We start from the raw sequence: 21,913 nt of genomic DNA on the forward strand, positions 1-21,913 counted from the left end.
TTTTTTAAGTTCAAAATTTGACAGTTTGTAGGCAAGGTTCAGCAATTTTGAAAGTGGTCATTAAATCTGAGTGATCAATTTCTGTACACAACTAGGGTTGAATTTTTAAAGGCTCAACCCTCACAGGCACTACAAAATAAGTTGGTCCGCAAACCTGAACTAATCTTTAAATTCTAAAAGAATAGAGTCCACCCAGTAGCATTTCTGTCTGGAGCTTCAAGCGCTAAGTAGCTTTAAAGCTGGATGAACTGCCCTCAGCAGTCTTTATGTTACTAACTAAAGTTACTAATTTACCTGTCTTCCTCTTACTAACTAAAGAAGGAGTATATCACAATGAAATCCCTGTCTTAGATTACTTGGTTAAAGATCTAAGTAAGGGAGGATGCATGCAGTGCCTTGCAAACAGCCAAATAAGCATGTGCAGCAGAGCAGAATTTAAGTATTCCCTATTCCCATTCCCGCACTGAGAAAGAGTTATTTTCATCTTGAAAATTCCAGTGGTTGCTGGCGCTACACACAAGTTTCACATTTACAAATATATGGGAAGAAGATTCAAACAATGTTTGTCATCAGTACCTTGACAAAAGTTTTAACTCATATTGACCCAGAAAACGGCAAAGCCCAATTTGCACCAGTTCCTTCTGCAATGGCTGCCTTGAGGAGAGGAAACTGAATGCAAATATCTGTTGAGAATGTGTAAATCTATCAAGATGCTGGTCCTTTTTCCAGTTACTTGGGAAACTGCATAAGCACAAGCAGCTTATGCTTGAGTGTTATTTCCCAGGTGCCTGTTGAAATGCTCTGGGAACACAAACCAAGGCAGGATGAATAAATAAGATAACTACATTAGAGGAACCAGAAGAGAAGAAATGGAGTGTGTCTAACAGTGGAAAAGAAGCACAAGCAAGAGAAAGAAGGCAATAATCAAGCACACATTCTCTGACAGAGAAGAATTAGTTTTTCATGTTGAAGTAAAACGTGGATATGAAAAATGAATCATATAGGTATAAATTATTCATGTGTGAAGATGTTTCAGTCATTAAGATATTTACACCATGACTGAAGCACTTACACACTATGTTGATTTATTGACCATGTAATTACATAAGATACACTGATGAATATTTGTGTGAAAGGCACTCTAGATTTTTGATTTTGTTAATAATTTTTCTCATTTTAGAGTATTGCATCTCAATCACTACAAGAGGCCTGATTAAAACCTCCCAGAGGAAGGACCATTGCTTTCTGCATGCTAATACATTTCTTCAGCTAGATAGCAGCACACCTTTTTTATTTGACAGCTTAAATCACTGGAAACAAGGGGTTTTATACTGGATATAATTTCATGATATGTAAATATACTATATTTAGTACAGTAAAAATGCTATGTAGTATTGTATTTAGAAAAAATTTTTAATAAAATGAGCCGTGTTACCAACCTCCTTTGTCTCAAAAGATAATCATGAATCATTTTGAAAATTGAAAAATGTATTTTTAACCTGATAAAGACATCACATTACATGTGTTTCGTTATGTCCTCAAAAATGTATATATCTGTTAATCCTTACTGATCCTCATGGTATCTGAAATCCAGGTCAACAACTGGTGGGTGGTGGAGGACAAAAAACACTAGGATTCTCACAGCAGGGAAACCAAAAAGCGAGCTACTTGTATGAGGCAGCAGAGGATCTACATGTGAAACAGTACCTTTAAATGCCCTAGACAGGGAAAAGCTTCAGCCATAGCTTGTGATCAATAATGACACTAAATCCACAGGAAACCAAACTTTTTTAGTCTATGATGTCTTTTTTTTTTCCTTTCCAAAGCTTTCCTATACTTAAAACTGGGAAGTACAGCTACTGAGCTTGTTCCTGTAGGAACACTGAGCTCTGCTGCTTCTACCTGTGCCCTGCAGCTTCTCACTTCTCTAACTGCAAGGTTTGGGGTGCTCTTTTATTTTTTCAAAGTCATGGCAAAACAAGGTACAAATCATTTTTTTGAGCAGCTTAAAAGAGCTTGACACAGAGGAAGGATGTCAAAATAGATTTTATCTTTACAGAGCCAGCTGGACCAATTGAAACACACAGCTTCAGAAGACTGCTATCGACCTCTCCTGGATGCTGCTGTACTTTATAGCAATGATGTGACAAACAAGTGGATATCTTATTATCTCACGCTAATTTTCCAAGCTTCTTCCCTATTAGGTGTTCACAGACTAACCAGGTTTTCACCTTAGAAGTGTATACAGCAGGTCCCTGTAGCCTTCTCTGTTGTGATCCTCTGACTGACAGTAGTCAAAAAATCTGGCAAGGTGCTGGTTCAGACCAGAAAAAATGCATAGGTCCTCAAACCTTGTAGTTCTTGCAATGCAAAGTTTTAACACTTTTGTAGCACTGCCTTCACAGATCTAAATGTGTTTTACTTATGTTAAAAACAGAAGACGGTATTTTACAGAAATAGTTTTTCTTTATCAAAGAAGTGTGCTCCTTCTACTCCTCACACCTTTTTTTGTTTCCTTCACACATAATCTTTGCAGCCTACAGATAGCAAGTATGGTTGGACAGCTGGACTTGCTGATTTTAGAAGTCTTTTCCAACCATAAAGCTTCTATGATTCCAAGTAAAGCAATCTCTCTCTCAGGTAGGAGTTCCCTTTTCTCCATTCAGTTCTTGTCAGTACACCTGAAACTTTATATTCTTTCTCCTTTTCTGTAACCCTAACTTTTATACCTGGTGCCTGCATGCCTCATGTTCAGAGTAGTGGATTACAGAAGCACATCTTAGTGAAGTTAAGGAAGATTGTTAAGAACTGGGAAAAACCCTGAAATCTTTGACACTCTTGTTTTTAAAAGCAAAAAGTTGGAACACTTACAGAAAGTCTTGATTGACGAAATCAGTTTCAATCCCCAACACTCCCAAATGCCTTAGACTACATTCTTGCTTTCCTCTGCTCTCTCTGTTCTTTTTTCAATTCACAAAAATCAATGATCTTTTTCCAGAACCTGCTCAGCAATCATATATGTGGCAGCTCTGATGTATAAGGGACAACACTGACTGCTCCCCAAAGAACCTGTTGAGTAAACTCTCATAGATGGACACTCACGAACCCTTAAATGCAGAAATGCACAAGCCTTTCCTTGAACTTGCTTTCTTTATCAAAACCCATAGAATGCAGATGTAAGTGTGTGTGTGCATTTGTGTACACAAAACAGCATGAGTTCCAGAAAGGGTCTGTTACAAAACACTCCACTACAGTCAGTTCTTACTACAGAAAGATTGAGACATCCCAACAAGCAACTGTCAGCACTAAGCACACAAGCAGAAGGTACTTAAAAGCAGCAGTGATGAAACTGATGTGTAAAGCACAGAATAAGCAACAAATCTGCACCTTTATTTGGTATCTCAGTCTCAGGTGAGAATAACATACAAGGTTGGTTGCCCAGAGAAGCTGCAGAATGTTTTGAAGAAATCCAAGTGCCTGTTTTTTTCTCTTGTCTTACCTGAAAAAAATATAAGCAGGAGAAGCTCTTTTGTACATATGTATCTATTCAGCAGGTTGCCCAGAGAAATTGTGGATGTGGCATCCTTGGCAGTGTTCAAGACCATGTTGGATGGAGCTCTGAGCAGCCTTGTCTAATGGAAGGTGCCCATGGCACAGGGGGTGGAACTGGATGATCTTTAAGGTCCTTTCCAACCTAAATCATTCTATGGTTGACAGAAAAATCAATGGTGAGGAAAGCACAGCAGATGTGGTTTTGTGAGTCCATTCAGAATCAGTGTGCTACGGATTAGCTCCCCTGTTTTCTGTGTTAAGAAACAAGAGCTGAAATGTTAAAAGCTTTCTGCTTTTTGGAACAGAAATGGACCAAAATACCACAGACTTATCACCATGAGTTTTGAGTATTTGCCACTGCTTAGGGAAGCTAGATTGCTGAAATGCAAAAATCAAAGCTGATATAAATCTTACACAGCACTTGAAATCCACAGCTAACTGTTCAGACTTGAGACCAGATAACCAACCAACCCAAAGAACTCTCCATACAGACAATTTCACAAGGTCCTTTACAGTACTGCTCAGCTGACAGTAGAGCAATGTAAAAGCACTCAGGGACTCTGAGCATTCACATCCACTTTTCTTCATTCACCCACAGACTATTCATTATTGTCAGACAGTACCTTAAACTACACTTAGTGAATCTTGTCATTCTCTGTGTGGTTTATGTATTCTTAAGGACTATTTCTTTTATGTGAATACCAGCCCAAACCCCCCATTTTTTGGTGTCCATTAAAACATTTTCTCCATAAGACTGATACACTTAAAGTTATCCCAACTCCTCACAGTCTAGTGCAAGATTGCATTCCTAGCTGGCTGAGGTTCATAGTCCTCTATTGTGCTGTGTCTCCTCTATGTCCTTTCTCATGTTTTTTTCTGAGATTGCCACAGAGATAGGCAGTCAACTTATCTCTCTCTCTTTTCCATGATCTCTTGCAAAACAAGAGCCACAACTAGAAATGGGTGTGCAAGAGAGAGATCTGCTGCAAGTAGGGAAGCTTTTCTCTACTTTTCTCCTTCCTTTCTGCTTTAATTCACTTACACCTCTCTTCTTTCATTTTTCTAGGTTTCAGCAAGTCACAGATAAAAAGAGCTGACAAAACCCCACTTTCACCCCTGTTCTTCATCTACATTGTAAAGCACTTAGGCCACTTTGCTACCATTTAAAATTTCTTTTGTAGGGCCATTTTCCTTTACTCATTTTTTTACAGCAATTGGATGACTAGCCAAGTCTCTTACAGAGAGCTGAATGATGGTTATTTAAATACTGATTTTTTTGGGTGGAGGTGGGGGCACGGGAGGTCGCTTATTTATGTAATACCCTTTCCTTGTACTGCAAAGATAATCTGATCTCTATTTTGCAAAGAAAGGCTATAATTACGTATTTTTAAAGATGATCTAATCAAGAAATTGAGATTGGGATCACGGGTCAATGGTTTCAAGAGGGAATGTAGCAGCGAGGAAGAGAGGCAGGAATAAGACTTCTGCAGTGTTTGAAGGGCACAGGAACAACATTCAAGATGCCCCGCAGCTGGGTAGCACCATTATCATTCATTCAGAGTAATAATATTTGATTCCTCATACATTTGTGACTAAAGGTCATAAATGAACCACTCACAGAGCATGATTCACGGTACTGGCTTTGGTATCCTGTTCTACTAATATTGCATAATGTTTGCACCCTGGCTTTGTTCATGCTTCATTTAGCAGAGTAACCTTTTACTCATCTCAGATCTTATGGGCAAAATAAAATCAATGACAGCTAGCAAGCTCTAAAAGGATTTCTGGAAAGCTAAGAAAACTGTGAAACTGCTGGAGTAGGTCCAGTGGAGGGCCATGAAGCTCCTCAGATTGCTGGACCACCTTTCCTGTGAGGATGGGCTGAGAGAGCTGGGGAGGAGAAGGCTCTGGGAAGACCTCATTGGTGCTTTTCAGTACTTGAAGGAAGCTTATAAAAAAGATGGAGAGTGACCTCTTACCTCTTACAGGACAAAGCAGAACAGTTTTAAACTGAAAGAGGGGAGATTTAGTTTAACTGTTAGGAGGAAACTCTTTACCAGAAGGTAGTAAAGCACAGGTTGTCTAGACAAGCTGTGAATGCCCCATTCCTGGGAGCATTCAAGGTCAGGTTTGATTGGGCGGGCCCTAGGCAACATGATCTAGGGTGGCATCCCTGCCCATGGCAGAGGAGTTGGAACTAGATGATATTTAAGGTCTCTTCCAACCCAAACTATTCCATGAGTATATAAAATAGAGTAAGATGACAATGTATTACAAGTAGTATTTGCAGAGAAAGGATAGCAGTTTTTAATAACAGAGCCAGTATTTAAAAATTAAATATTGTTCTTGTTCAAAGTGTCAGTCTCCAAGGCTGGACTTACAATTGATCATACAATATATGCGTTCCTTGCATTCCCTTGATTTTGGGGTATTGTGTGTTTCAGGCAGGCTGTAGAATGGGCAACAGCTGCTCTAATTTTAGAACTAGAGATGCAAAAACAGTACCAAAAATAGATAAATAAAACAGTATATTTTCCATTATTGCAAGTAAAAGGACAGCACTGGAACTGCTAGTCTACTGAGAGAAAGATCACAGAGTTCACAGGGGAAAAAAACCCATGAATTGCTGCTAAGGAAAAAAGCCACCAATGGCATTTTATACTCTCTCACCTTTAGAATAATCACATTTCAAAAATGATAAATAGGAATAATTCCAAGAGGATGCCAGCAGAATGAGTGATAGCAAAATCAGAGAGACCTCTCAACCTCAGAAGGGAAAACTGAGACATTATTCTCCAAACAAATGTGCCATCTATTATCCCCTCTATCCACAAGCAATTTAATATTCTTGTCAACTGACTGGCACAGTCTTTCCATTTTCCTCTTGTTGCCTAATTCCTGCAGCTCATTTATATGCTTCTAATTTAGCTAAGTTCTTCAAATCAAAAGCTTAGGAGTTGCCTTTACCTGATTTCATACCTTGCAACCTAAGACCTACCATCCTTCTCAGCTAAGAAATATCACTAACTAGTTGAAGAACCATCTCTGCCTTCAAACTGCTCCCAGAGTGTGGATGTGGATATATTCAGAATCAGTTTGGGACTTTCTCAGACTTTCTCTCATGTCCAGACCATAAAAACCTGACTAAACACCATCAGCTCAAAATACTTTCCCGAATTTTCAGGATGCTGCTTCCTCCTACTGATTGTTTCAAGCTGACACTTCTCCCTTTTACTAGGCCTCTTCCCTGCTCAAAAGCTGTATAAAATCCCAATCTCTTAATTTATCTCTCTTTTTCTTTTCATGCGCCTTTTTAATCTAAAACGCAATCTGTCTACTGCACAATTTACTACACAAAAGCAACTTGGTAGATGATGCCTGTACAGAAAATCTGGGATCTGCCTCTTTGAGGATAGTCTATTATTGCAAATAAGCCCAGGTACTGCAACTTTCTGCCTTTGTTACCTTTCTTGCCTTTGTTACCTTGGCACTCAAAGAACTATTAGGAACTCAAAATCTCTATCCCTGATGGCAGCACATGGTTTCAGAACTTGGGAGCTTACAAGTACACCTTTATGGTTAGTTTGGCAACCTGAGCCTCAAATGGCACCTTTCCATTGAGGGATGGCTCCTGAAAACTGCCCTGAAACACTATATAGCATTAGATTGATTGTGAAATGTTTGTAGAAGTCAGCAGCAATGGAATTCTTCCAAAATGAGACAAACCCCAAAAACAGTGCAAATAACATGTCCTCTGCTGAGGCCCTGCAATACAAAACAATAATTTTTCTGTGGCACAAAGCACGGATGAACTCAAAGTACGATTGAATCACAGAATGGTTTGAGTTGGGAGGGACCTTAAAAACCATTTATTCTCAATCCCCTTCATAAAGCAGGGTCACTCTCCACTAGACCAAGTTGCTGAAAAGCCCAATCCAACCTGGCCTTGCACATTTTCAGTTATGAAATATCCAAAACTTCTCAGGGCCTGACAGACAGATACCTATGTCCAAAAGAACTTCCCATACTTCTTTTCTCCTCCAAGTAGGACAGAAAATAAAATGCACAAGAACTTTGGTATCTTCAAAACTCTCCATCTCTTGCATGATTCTGTGTCTGATTAATGACAACAAACAGAACAAATAAGGGCAACACAATCTGCAGCTCAGCCTGCAATCTAAGATACAGCTGGTGTGCTGAATTTTACGTCAGCCAACCTTGAAAGCATATCCATAAGTACACACTATAGATAATATAAAGAGCTTCAGTACCCATTAATTATGTCTATTTGACACAATGTCCCCAAGTTCCATCTAACAGGAACACTAATAATTAGAATGGGATTGGATTCTCTTCAAAAGCCCACAGAGCACAAAGCCCACACTGCTGCCACTTGCAGAACAAGCATAGGAACAAACATTGTGAACACCCATGCACCCAAACTTTGCAATGAGCTGACAGTGCCCATCCATCCAAGTGTCCACCAGACAGGACATCTCAGATAATGCCAAAAACTTCAGAGCAAAGGTATGCTGTGGATCACTCTGGACACCTGGATAAGTCAATGCTGTGTTAGTGAGATGCCTCAGCTGCCCCTGTCTCTCTGCCACGGCGGTGGGAGCTGAAGCCCTGGAAGCAGCAGAGTCACATAAGCAAGATACTGAGGCTGTGACAGTTACTCCTGCTTGTCAACAGGATGACTGACCCAAGTACAGCCCCATTCCCACATGGCTGAGCTGCTTGGTGTACGTGAGCAAGACTGGACCTTGCTCAGGGGTCCTCTGTACTGAAACATACCAACTTATACATTCATGGTAACTTGTTATTTACATGTGTTAGTGACCTCTGCACACAAGATAATTGCAGTCTCTGCCTTGAAAAGCTGACTTTGGGTGCGCTTCTGCTAACACTGACATCAACTGAGTTGGTTTGGTTGAACAGGCAGTAGTTTCAGACTAGTCTAAAAGTCCTCTGCAAAGCCTATCAGGTAACTATGAACCAGAAGAAAAGAAAAATTAAACTGCACATTGCTGTTTGTAACAGATAATATAAATTTCTAATCCTTCAAATATGTACTATTGGCACCACGTTTTCACCTGAAACTTTGGTTCTGCTTGTGCTCTAGTACAGATGAAATTTAAAATAATTGATGCGTTGGCACAGCAACATTATAAAAGGCTACCATGCAGAAAGCTGAGCTTGAGATCTGACCTGGAGGTTTTTGCACTGAGGACAAGAGAGTTTTTCTGCTCTTAGGGGTTGCAAACTTTGGTATGTTTGAGTCAGAAAAAAATGAGTCAGTATACAAGTTTATTAACTGTCCTCCCTTTCTGCTTTGGTACTGCCTCAGCAGCAGTTCAGCAAAAACATTTCAAAGAAACAGAAAAAGTAGTTTAGGTAAATTGCCCTTAAATCCAACACAGAAACTGTGGTCCTAAACATCAACTCTTTCAACCCTCATTGCAAAAATAACCTAGAATTGCTTATATATTTCCAGTCTTTCCGTTCCCAGTACTTGTTCCAAAGAATATAGGAAGAGTACTACTGGGAGTACTCACACATTTAAAGTAAAAGAAAGCTTCTATATCCCCTGTTCTCTGCAGCATACATTTCCAGCAAAACTAATTCTCCATATTTCTGCTCCCAAAATCCCAGCTAAGCAATAACCTCTAGAAGCTCAAGTGGCCCATAACTGTTACAGCCATGGCAATGGGAAGGGCACTCTATCATCTGCTATCTCAGCAGACAGCCTGCCAGCTTGCTGCCAGGGTCACCTTTGGCAAGGTTCCCATGTGGCTCCCCCTTTGCTGCAGGACAAGACATTTACCTCCTGCCAGAGCAGCTCCTGCTGCCAGGCTCGGAGGGGCTCCAGGTCCTCTCGTGCCCGTCTGGTGACGTGTTTCTTTCTGAAGATGTTCCATTGCTCATATTTATAATTAAGCAATTACTGAATTTATGTAAAGGAGAAACTGTGAAAAGCTTTTTTCATCTGTGTTTCTTTTCAGTCTGTTTCTTTGGTTTTGGTTGTTCTTTTTTTTAACTGGTGAAATCCACCCATATTTACCTAAGGTCTTTGTAAAGACCTTGAAAAATTAGAGGTCACAGTGTTCAGAAAAAGGCTATTCCAAACAACACTGTTGAGCTGACCATCACAGAAAAACTGTGCTTGAGTAAGGTGTAAAAAAACCTGAACTAGAAGTTGATTAAAATCTACAAAATATCAGTATAAATCATCATAAAAATACATGTACACCAATAAAGATCACAAGTGTCTGTTTACAAACAGAATGACATTAAAAGCAAAATATTACGGTCACCATGTGGACACAAAGCACTTCAAACCTAAGGATCCCCAGAATGAATATTGCCTGGATGTACTTATTTTTACCTTCCCTCTTTAATTAAATAAGCACATATACTTCCTTCTTCAAGAGCCTCATATGGAAGGTAGACAGTGAATATTTAATGAGTAGAAACACTTTCCCCTTTTTTTTCCCAAGCTCATGCCTTAATTACTAAACAGTATTCTCAATCTTCTCTGAGCATATGTGGTGGGGGAGAGCTGTTGTATGCTGCAGCCTCTGAGCATTCCTACAACACATGTTTATTAATGATTTTCTCTTATAACCACACTTTGGAGCAAAAGCATGGTGTTTTTCCCACTGTAGAGATAAACAAACAAGGATCAAAGAAATGAATGCTGAAAGCATTGATTTGTCTGGAGAGGAGGTTTTAAGACACCTGTGCTGGGGTTCACTGCACCAAAATGCAGATCTCTCTAGGGCAGACCTGAAGTAGCTACACCTGAGCCTGAACTCTCTCTCTACAACCACCCAAGAAAACTGGCATTTGACAAATGTGTTTCACCTGCCCCAGTTTAGGTATCTGCATCAAGATGAGATCACCTTTTTTTAGCACATTTCTCTCACATGACTGTTTTTCAGATCATTTAGTGCTATGCAGCAGGTGACTGTGGAAGGTAAAATGTATGCAATCATTCCAATTAAAATTTGTAATGTAACATATGCACCTGATGCAAGGCATCTGAGTAAGGCTGCATGGGCATCTTAAATTCTTACATTTCTAATCCCTGAAGAGCTGAACTGAGAGGAACTTTACAAAGACAAGAAAAAACTTCACAAAAAAAGATACAGAAAAAAAATCTTGGGTTTATCTTTAAAAATCTTTCAAATCTTGGGTTTAACTCTGAGTCAGTTTATGAAAGTAGCAAAAAAGCCATTCCTCCAGCAAGGGAGATCTCAAAGAAGCACATGAAGGACACATCCTTTCTTATTTGCTTTCCCTTTGCAGCTGATTTCTAGTGCAGCTGATGCTTCTCCCATATTCCATATCCAAGTAAAGAATGGCAGGATGTACTGAGAAGACCAGCAGCATCAATACCTTGCCATCATTTATAAAATCAAATGCTGACATTTGAAATCTGGTCTGTTATGTGAAAGCCAAAACTAAATAAAATGAAATGTACAGTGGCCGTCCATCCAACATGTTCTCACTCACATGGGTTTTGCATTTCAACACCATTAACTGAGGTCATATTTAGGCAAAAATATATATTGGGCAAAAATATTCATACTTTGAAATTCATCCCTTTTCAGCATAAATGTTCTGTGCAATGATTAATGAACCATTAACCTTACTGTAAAGAAACAAAAATCTGCGCCCCATTTTAACCTCTTAGATTATGCTTGGTTCAGCTGTTCACACAAATGACCTGAGGGACTCATGGGTTTTTTCCCCCCTTGACCTAACCTGTCAGGCACAGTCTGAATGTCTCATACCCATAAAAAAAAGTCAAGAGGATGGAGTGGTTTAGTTCTAGGTTTTTTAAAATGCCTCCCCTCAGGGAAAGTCCTGGGAGATATTTAGTGTTTTCTGGGGTTACAGCACAAATTCTCTCTAGTATAAACAAAATCAGATCTGTCTCTTATTCCTTAGTCTCTCAGATGACTGCAGTGGCACTAACACAAATCTGGGCTGTATTTTTTTTATTGGATTTTTTCCAAATACAGAGTTTCTCTTGCTTTGAATTGCATGGTGCATACAAAAGATCCTTTAATCTCCAGAAAACTTAATTATCACCATTTCTGTAAAACTTTCACCTCTGCGCTCTGAATTTAAGTACTGCAGCTACCTGCCTAATTTGTTTTCCAGACAAGCACAAGCCAGGATGCCTCATTATCCTGTTGTTATCACAGTCTCTGTTGAAAGGCATGCTAAGGAACAGAGAAGCCAACTTACTGACCCACTTCCAGCTGACCCTCTGGTATGAGCATGTGGTACGGGTGCCAATTCTCTTTCACCCAGCATTTCATGGTGTATCTGGATAACCCTCATGTGAAGTGAAAAGATTTGATCAATCCTTTCTTTCCCATCTTTTACTAAGTATCTGTGAGGGTTATTTGCTCCTTTGCTCTGCTTTCTTGAAGCCTGGATGACAGGAGAGATTACTATGAGAATCTTCTCCTTCCATCATTTGTCTTTAATTATGCATAAAAAGAAGCAAAAGAGCATATTTTTAAGAGGTAGAGACTGCTTCCATTTGAGGATCTTAGCCCCTGAATTAGCATCATGAGATTATGTGCTTTGTAAAGAGATACTGACACAGATGAGCAAGGGTCTTCTTAAATGATTGCCCATCACGAAATACATTTGATATTTCAGATTGATTTCTTATAATTGTAGGCTATTTAGATTAACTGCAAGCAAATGCAGGTTTCACCTTCCTGAAAAGTCTTTGAAGACAAATTTTTCCATTACTCTCAGAGCTCAGTAAGTAAAACAGAATATTTTCATACATGAAGTGGAAATCCTCCCCCTTCCTAGTTATTTATGACAATTAAATTGTACCTTTAATTTTCTGTTTCAGGGACATCTCATTTCACCTTTACAGTTTTTTTTTCCTCCCATACAAAGCAATGTTTATTAAGCTGCTTTTAATAAGGTCATAGTTTCAAAAGCACTTGAGATAAATTTTAATTGGACCTGTTAGAGTAATTTGTAACTTATATGGTTCAGCTAAACTCCTTTTATTTCTCTTTAGAGATGTTCAAGAAGTTTGTAAAGAAAAAAATACCTGCAAGATTTAGGAAGTCCTTGTAAAACATGACAACTCCTCCCTTCTGCAATCACCTACTAGCAAGATGGCTATTAAACTGCAGCAGCAAATCACAACCAGACAGAGAAAAGATATAGGGCAAATAGATTTGGGAATCATGGAAATAATACTTTTCTGATTAAAACATCTTGTTTTTAACTGCTTGTAACTTACAACTTGGCCACAGTACAAATATTTGGTGTGAATTTTTCCTACAATGGTTACCTTTCTCAGACTGTACTTTTTTCTCTCCCCTTAGTTATTTTAGCTGAAAGAGGTCATTAGGAAAACCCAGAGTTTGCCCTACCTACCCTGCCCTTCCCCCTGAAAATTCTATAGGCTTTGTATGGAAAATTCATGTTCCCTATATATCCTCTCTACCTGACAGATCTTGTACTGGGAATCAAGACCTAAGAAGAGGGGAGAGAAGGACTTTGTGGGCAAGAAGGGGAGGAACTGAGGTGAGTGGGTTATTGATCCGTAAAGAAGCTGCAGAACAAGAAACTTGGGAATGGTTTGCTAAGAGACAGGGAAAAGAGAAAGGGCTAAAGAAGGACAGGCATGTAAACTGCAAAAGGCCTCTAAAAGAGGGAAATCAGCAGTGTGAGAGAAATGTATTGGAAAATTACTTAAGCCTTACTTGGCAAAAGACAGCAGAAAAAACTGGGCTATAAGGAGAGGGAATAGCATGTTGGGGATTTAGGACCTTCTAGAAAAGACAACTCAAACTGGGTCAGTAGAGAAAGGAAAAATCAAGCAGCTGCTGGGAAAAAGACAGTAATGCAGCTCAGAACCAGGATAAGAACAAAGAACGCTGGAAAGAAGCATCATGCCTCCATGAAATAGGAAGGAACATGGGATCCAGAACGCTTGCAGTTGTTCTCCACCTTCAGCAAACGCCTTCAAAACCCTGTGGTCGTGTGTGTGAAGGCTTTTCTGGTCTCCATGAATCAATCACATGTGCACTGTGCTGGACAGCTGGTCTGATAATGCTCCTAAAAGAGAGCAGGCTGGCAGGCTTAATGGCTCACTCTTCTGAAGAACTTTTCTGGTATGGATATCAGAAGCTTGAAGTTTTTCTGGCACAGAAACCCAGGTAATGGTACATAAAAACATATCAATAGGTTGATCAGGCAGGACTTGCCCTCGGTGAAACTGTGCTGGCTGTCTTGAACCACCTCTGAACTCAAAGAAGCAAAAGCCTTGGAGGAGGCTAGCAAAAGATTTACTAGCAAATGTCTGCATCAATATTCCCCTTTCCAGGGAGTTCTATCGGTGTTAAACATTGAGTTCAGAAAATAGAGGGTGTTGCTCTAGTTAAAATCAAGTTCTGTGCCAGTGTGACTCTGGTAGATTTGCAACAGAAAACAAGCTGACTACTTCTGTTTTGTAGAGAAAACTTATAGGGTGCCACATTCCAGCAAATCTATTCTGGCTCAAATAAGAGCAAGCACTGTTAAAGAAGCCAGAGAAACATATGGAATTTGAAAGTGCAATATGTTCCTTTACTCCTGAACACCACAGAGTGGCTTGAACTAACAAACACCCATTGAAGAGAGAAAGATGTTGTGTCTCACAAGTGCAAACAACTAAAAAAAGCTTCTTTTGTGCCCAAGTTCTGGCAAAAGCTGTTAGTTTTGTTTAACTACAGTATCCACGATTCAATGACTGCCTCAGCATGAGCATTCAAGACTTAAAAAGTAGGTTGCTCAAAAGACCATCAAGAGCCATTTATGAACTAGAGTTACATAAAAATGGCCAGAATTTAAACTCAAGATACTCACTACCTTTGAATTTGTCTGACTGCTCCCTTTCAGAGAAAATATGGAAGGTACCCAAGCAGATGCAACCCCAGTTATAGAGACCACACAGAGCCCAGTGGCATCATGGCAGATCATTGAAAACCTGAAAGGAAACTGCATCTCCTCAGCTTCAATGTACTGATAACCTTTTATTTCTTGTTTTAGACAAAGGCACTGTGAATCTTTGTTTGTAGCTTGTTATTAGTATTGCATTCTAACTCTCACTCTCACTATAACTCTAGCTGTGAACCTTTAATTATGATACTTCATCTGACCACTACCTAACAGCGAGAATTTCACTCTCTCCAACCTAACTTTATAGCCTGGAATTAATATTTTTTATTTGATTGCCACAGGAGAGGATTCAGCTTGTAAAATTATCTTGACAGCGCAGCAAGTCATTGCTAGCTACCACCTTGCCTCTACTTCTCCCCTTCCTGAAAATGAGGGCTCAGGTGTAATCACAGGGCACAGAGAGCTGCACTATACAGACCTCTCCCACCACTAGATGACAATACGTGATCCACATAACCAGAAGGACATTTAAGGTGTAAGGACTATGGGGAAAAATAATTAAGCCCACAAATATCATGTTAATTCTATACAGTTTTTTGTAGAGAGTTATCATATCCATCTCCTTTGCAAACACTGAAGTGCAGCATTATTTAAGCATCACAAAGTTAAAAAACACAGGCAGTTTCCTCCAAAATCAACAAGAAAGGTAAGCAATCACAGTAATTCAACACTGGAGAATGTGTTCTGGAAAACAGACATTTGGAAGACTGTATCCTCCACATCTTCAAATATAACTTTTATCACATTATAAAATATCTTCTCAGAAATTAGGTTTTTCAATTTTCTTCAGGGATTATCTTGGTATTTTCAAACTCCTACTAAGGCAAAGTCTCTTTGAAACTACACAGCAGTACACTCCACACACCAACCTGGAAATATTTTGAGCAGAGTCTAAAAAAAAAAAAATCTCTTACAAGAAGCTGAATTGACATGTTTATTTCCTAGGACCCAGCAGAGCAGGAGACTTCAGGATGTACTTAGGCAAGCACAGGTGTAACCCCAGAGTTCAACATGAACAGCCACATCTCATACATTATATACACACTTGATTACCCTGCACAGAACCCCTTGATGCTTTTTTTACTCCAGTTTGTCTAGGTTCCAGAAACAATAAAATGTACAAGCTTCCCAAGTGACCTCTTGAAGACTTCAGCTGGGAGAACTAAACTCTGAGAAATAGAGCACCTTTGAAACAGCTTATGCTTACAGGAGTAAGAAAAGTCAGTTACACACTACAGGACTGTAGTTGAAAAATAGTTCAGGATTATTTTCTTCATCTAGTAAAACCATTTCAAATCAAGTTCCAATTTCATGCTATCAGAATGTATTTTATAACTCTTTCCAGTTCTGGCCACACAGAATGCTGCTTTACAGGATATTACTATCACTAACAGAAGAGAAGGTATTAAAGCAAACAGTGCTACAATTATATCTCTAGGAGTAACATATTCTACCAAAAGCTTATACCAAGAGGACCCTACAGAATATACCAGACTTCTGTTAACTTTTGGATTGTTTCTGCCCACTTCAAGCAGGCTAACCTACTAATCTATTTTCAAGCATCAGTTATTGGTAAGTCACCTTACCCAATACTCTTCCTCTGTTTTAGCCTATTTTCAAATTCTCATCAACCCTTAGACACAGTTTATGGGTAACGTAAGAGTTGAAAAAAAAGAGTAACATTTCTGTATTTTTAAAATTTCTCTTCATTACTCATGTTCTCTCTTTCATGTTACTCCCAACTTTGACATTCCTGCTCTTGAGCAGAACTAAGAGAAGATTCAAATCAGAAAAGGTTTCCTGGGCCAGGATTCAATGGATTAGGATGAATGATTTTCAGCCTTTGCATCATGTCATAAAATAACTGCACAAGAGAGCTTCCCAATAAATTTTTTTGTTCACACCACTGCTAAAATACTATGCAGGGCACGCAAATTGGAAAAAAGTCAAAACCTACTGGGGGCTAGGTAATATCACAATGCATTAGAAAGACAGTCTACTGGTTGCTTCCTTATTTCTTCTTGCAGACTCTGCTGGACCACCATTCCATACATTTCCCAGTGTTTAATTTCCTATTCCTTCTTTCCTTCTGACTCCACAAGTCTTGGGTTCTTCTACCTCCTTTAATTTCTGTTGGATAACACATTCATTGCCAGGAAAGCAGGAATGGTAAATCCAGATTTGGTGCTGAGAACAAAAATAGTTTATTCAGAGAGCAAATGACACAAAGAGACCGATTGGTAGGTGCTGCCTACAGAGTTACAAGCCTGAAATTTCCACCTAAGTTCTGTATCGTCCTGAATGGAGCTCTATCCAGACAGTACTGAAAAGAAGGTTCCTGCCTTGAACAAGCTGCAATTTAGGACATAACAGAGTATTTCATCCTGTGGTCTCCTCCTTACACAAACCTTTGAAGATTTCTAAAAGATCCTCAGTGAATTGGAGGCTTACTCTCCCCCTGGAGTGTACAAGGAAAATGGGGATGGGAGTTTTCTCTGAAATGAAAGTTTGCTGGTTACTTTGTCTACAGCCAGGGATTCATTTTAGAAGAAGAGGAGTAGAAAGAATATTGATTTAACTGTGATGATAGACAGGGTTTGGTCATCCATCGTCTTTCGAAGAAGAAGAAACAAATGAAAACACCTAAATTCTCGTTCTCCTCAGAAGCTAGAGCTCATCTGAGCTGTCTCCACCTTTCTGGACATGAATCTGTACAACTGTCCATCAGGCCTGCCAGACACTACACAAACCTGCCACTTCAACTCTTGACAGTTAAGTAAACAGAGACATATATTGTAATAAAAAAAGAGAAATCTGTGTCTCAGAGAAGAATAAAGAGGGTTGTTCCAGAATAAGCAAATATTTGACATTATTCTTTTCAGTATTAATCTTTTCCAAGGCTTTGAAGTTCGACAGTGCTATTTCACAAATCCCTAGGAGGCTGCTTTGCTGCTAGGCTAGAAACCTGACTGTGGAACTGAGCAGAAAAAGAAGTGAAAAATCCCCAAACAGACAAGAAATATTTCAGTCTGACTGGTGAGTATTTCTGTTTCTTGCTGCTATGAATTTTCTGTATCTTGAAAAATTTGAGGGAACATGACAATTCCCAAAACAAATGGAAACAAATAAATTCCAAATCTCTTGTTAAAAATCATCTGGTCTACTTGAATTCTCAAAAAAACCTCCCATATTTTTAGTGAGTTTAATCAAAGTTTGTATAATAGTAAGCTCATTTTTCAAGCCATTTGCCACCTCTGTATTCTTAACAAAATTTCTCTCCCCTATTCTTTTCTCTGTGGCAGTCTTGTGACTTTTTAATTATGTCTTGTCCAACTAGCAGCACTAGCAAAAGGCAAAAGAATTCTTGTTAGATCAAGTATTCCCCTCCTTCATGTTACAGAAATGCTTACACTTCATTAACCTTTATTATAAACTAGTCACTGGAAAAGTTACTTTGCTAGAATCCACACTATGGTTTCAGCCTACAAACCACGGAATTGTCAGAATGTTAAATTACAGTAAAATACTGCTCACCTCCTTATGAACCCAGAATTAATGATACAATGCAGAAGGGAATAGCAGTGCTACTAGGAGCATAACAGGTCACAATCGCTTCTAAAATAGCTCATGGAGAACAGGCAGCAAAGTATCACAGATGGCTCCCAGTGTTAGAGCCCCACTTCCTATCCCAGGACCTACCCATCACTGAGACATCGTATTCCACCAGCAGAGTCGCCTCCTGCCCGCACTGCTTCAGAATACTCATGGCTTCAGCATGTGTTGTTCCCAACAGTCGGATCCCATCAACACTCAGCAGCCTGTCCCCAGGTTTGATTGTGCCCTCTCTGAAGGGAGAATAAAGGAGTGATCTTTGTTAGTGTAAGACAAAGTGATTTGGAGATAATACCATATTTATGCGAAGCGGTTCTCTTGCACCTTCCCTGACATCCATCCCTCTTGCCTTAACACTTAACATTTACTTTGACAGCGAGAATGATCAGAGGGCGCAGTGGAAGGGAAATTGCTTTAATTGGAAAGTCACTGACTGGAAAACAGCTTACCACACAGTGAAATAATCAAGGCACGTTAAATTGCACCTAAGTATAGCTTCTGCTCAACATATGCTTTCTTTCTGCCTTGTCCACACAACTCTGTTTTCATACATACATAAACACATCCTCCTCTGATATTTTCTTAAAAATAAACATGAGGTGCAAACACATGGGTGCTGAAGCAGATTGCAAAATATGAATGCCCATTTATTGATTTTCTTTAAAAATATCTTTTACTTGCATAATTCCATTTTTCCTTTCTTCCTGCCTAGAAGTAATTCAGCTCTAAATCTAAAATGATGTCTCCTAGGCATATCTCACAACCTATTCAGAATTCTAACAGAAAATTAAATACTAACACTGTCAGCTTAAGAATCATGGAGAAAAACAAGGAAACTAGGGAATGAGGGAGATAAAGTGTGGGAACAAAACAAATGCTCTCTTGAAATATTTTTTCTCAGTTTCCAAGGTCAAAAATGTCAACATAGGCTAAGATATCAATCTGTTTTAAAGAAACTGCCCTTTGAGTTTCTTTAATGGTTTAAGGACACAAATGCCATTTTTGAAAATTCAGTTTGTACATAAAAATAAAGTGAATATTCTTACTATATATATATATAAGGTATTATATACAAATATGGCCAAAACATAAATCTGTACTCAGAAGTCTTCCAGGTAAAGCTATGCATGACCTCATATGCACGTATGTACAAACATCTTAACAGAAAAACAAACCACTCAAACTGGTCACAGTATTATTCTGAACAGCAAGATAAAAAGATTGTGGTGTTAGAGTATAGAAAGCACACTTAAGAGCTACATCAGTTGTCTGAAGAATGCAAAAAAAAAAGTGCCCTGACCTATTGCAGGAATTTATTCTAATTATTTTGGATGCAAGATTTGAAATTAAAGTTCACATACACCATAACATGCTGAGCCTCTGTGGTTTCCCATTACTATTGCTGCAGTTTTTATTATTTCTATTACAAAAATGAAAGACAAACCCACAAATTTCAAAGGACTGTATTTAAGTGCAGCTATTTCACTCAAAATCTTAACTTCTGTCCCAAATAATTCACCCTTCTCCTTTTCTCTTTCACATGAACTCCAGAGAAAGATGAATTGTACCTGTCAGCAGGCCCTCCAGGTCTGACACATGTTATTACTACAGGACGAGATTTATTTCTGTCATCGTGTGCTCCACCTAGAAAGGAAAAAGTCAGAGAAAGTATACATTCATTTCATGCTTTTTATGAAAGCTCATTTCCAAAAGGCAAGCCTACATCTTGTAGCATGCACCTTCACAGATGGGCTAAAAAAAATTAAAAAATGGCCAAGCCATTAATAATACCCTCCACTGAATTTTATCTAAATAAAATCAACTCACTGTATGTACAGATGAATCTTTAAAAACATTTCTATGGAGGGATTCCTACTACATAAGTATTTTTTTCTTAGAACCTTCACTCTAAAAGTGTGAACACATTGTTCTGCAATGTTTGCAGCACAGAAAACAAAGATCTGTATTTTATGTATTCTCAGAACAATGACAGATCACTAATAAATTTTGTATTAAATAAAAAAAGACATTTTCACTGAAGAAAATAATAATTTATTATTAGGGTATTGTAATTAACAGCTGCATCTTTTCTTCCATTTCCCAAGTCAATGATAATATTTCAATTGTTCAATTCAGACTACCAGCAGTATTAATCAAATTTCATGCCTAATATATACAAGTACTATATGTATATCTTTTTTTTAAGAACTATGATCTTCCTGGTGATTTCAGTGGTAGCAGAATCTGGTGTTATGTGACCAGAGTTTATCATGTTTCTTTGGCATTGTTGATTACTTAAAATTCTTCCATAAACAAAAATTAGAGCAGCTCATAAGAGCAACATATGAGAGTATGGAAAATGTAATATATTGATTTTTACAAACTGTAAGCCATAAATCTTGTCATATTTCTGAGTGCTTCAAAAACTTATCATTTTTTTTAACAAGAAAATACAGAGTTCAAACTCAACAATAACTCACCTCTTATTACAAATCCAAAAGTGTTCCCCTCTTTATGTAAAGTAACTTCCACAGTTCTAAAGATGAGACCTGATCCTTGTACAGCTAAAAGAAAAAGAATCAAAACCTTAATAATTATTATTTTTCTAATTGTACACACAGACTTAGACCTTTTCTAATTTAAGAAAGATATTGAGTCATGCAATTGGTAAGTCTCAATTACAGAACAGACAGACTGAAGATGTGTAATTAAACAGAACTCATCCCGTTTGAGAGGATTTTGGACTAGATATTTTGCAAACTAACAATGGTTTGGAAAAAAGACACAGATGCATATAACAGTTGAGAAATTTTTATGCCAAAATTATGGCATAATTTTGCTTTTGTTATAGTTACAGAAGAGTGCTAGAAAACATGACAATACACAATGAGACAAAAATTACATGAAATCTTTAAGAGTACCTATTGAACACAATTTCTTTTGTCACTTAGAGAGAAGACAATCAAGACTTTTGGAATGTTTCTCTGATCTTAGGTTACTAGATTACAATGTTCAATTACATTGAACACATTATCACAAGGACCTTTTTTTCTTTTTCAAAATGTAGCATGCTCCCTTATAATTGGTAAGTTAGTAAAAAGTTCTTTGGCTTGTAGTTGAGTCAGTATTTTCTCTGGAAGTACTAAAGAACTGGTGTACAGCTGGACTAGAAGGTGAGAAGCCTAATACACAGAGCAATGCATTTGGGTGTGATAATCCACTTTACAGAATTTGAAACCACTGCTGTTAAGAGACCAGCAGACAGTTTGCTATTAGCTTTTACAGGAAAAACTTTGGCACGGTCTAGGAACTCCATTTTCCAATGGGAAAAGGACTCTGTGCAAAATCACATGCACTCACACTTTCCACCTTGCACTCAAGTACTGCAAACAGTACAAACACACATCAAATTAAAAAAAATCAAAACCAAACCAATCCAGCTCTAAAAAATACGTATTTGTGAGCAGCAGAACTAATGAAGACTTGTGTCATTTAATGTTCCTGCCTGCAATAAGCTGAGTTCCCCTGTCAGGACACCCTGAGGGGACAAGGGATGCCACAGGCTACCCTGTGTGTGCTGCCAATCATGAAAGGCACCAGGATGAACAGAGGGCCCTCAGCACTCTCTGCCCTTCCCTCTGTCTCTCTGAGGACTCCCCTGCTCCCAGCTCACTCAGGTGTTAATTTCCAGGAGAGGTACTGTATGCAATGTACTTTTTGGGGGGTTTTTCAGTCCCTATTAAAAAACTTACTGCAG

At 38.6% G+C, this 21,913-nt stretch overlaps 1 protein-coding gene across 10 annotated transcripts in view; it reads right to left on the bottom strand.

The window, feature by feature from the left end:
- GRIP1 (glutamate receptor interacting protein 1) overlaps positions 1-21,913 on the bottom strand; it is a 211,495-nt gene that overhangs the window by 50,363 nt on the left and 139,219 nt on the right. For all 10 annotated transcript variants that reach the window (XM_039704002.1, XM_039704004.1, XM_039703999.1 and 7 more), the window contains 3 exons: positions 20,637-20,720; positions 19,725-19,800; positions 18,244-18,389 (listed from right to left, as the gene is read on the bottom strand). In XM_039704002.1, coding sequence (XP_039559936.1) covers positions 18,244-18,389; positions 19,725-19,800; positions 20,637-20,720 — 306 coding nt within the window. The remainder of the gene's footprint in view (positions 1-18,243; positions 18,390-19,724; positions 19,801-20,636; positions 20,721-21,913) is intronic.

This window comes from Passer montanus, unplaced genomic scaffold (genome assembly GCF_014805655.1).
Source record: "Passer montanus isolate IOZ18808 unplaced genomic scaffold, ASM1480565v1 scaffold17, whole genome shotgun sequence".
NCBI lineage: Eukaryota > Metazoa > Chordata > Aves > Passeriformes > Passeridae > Passer > Passer montanus.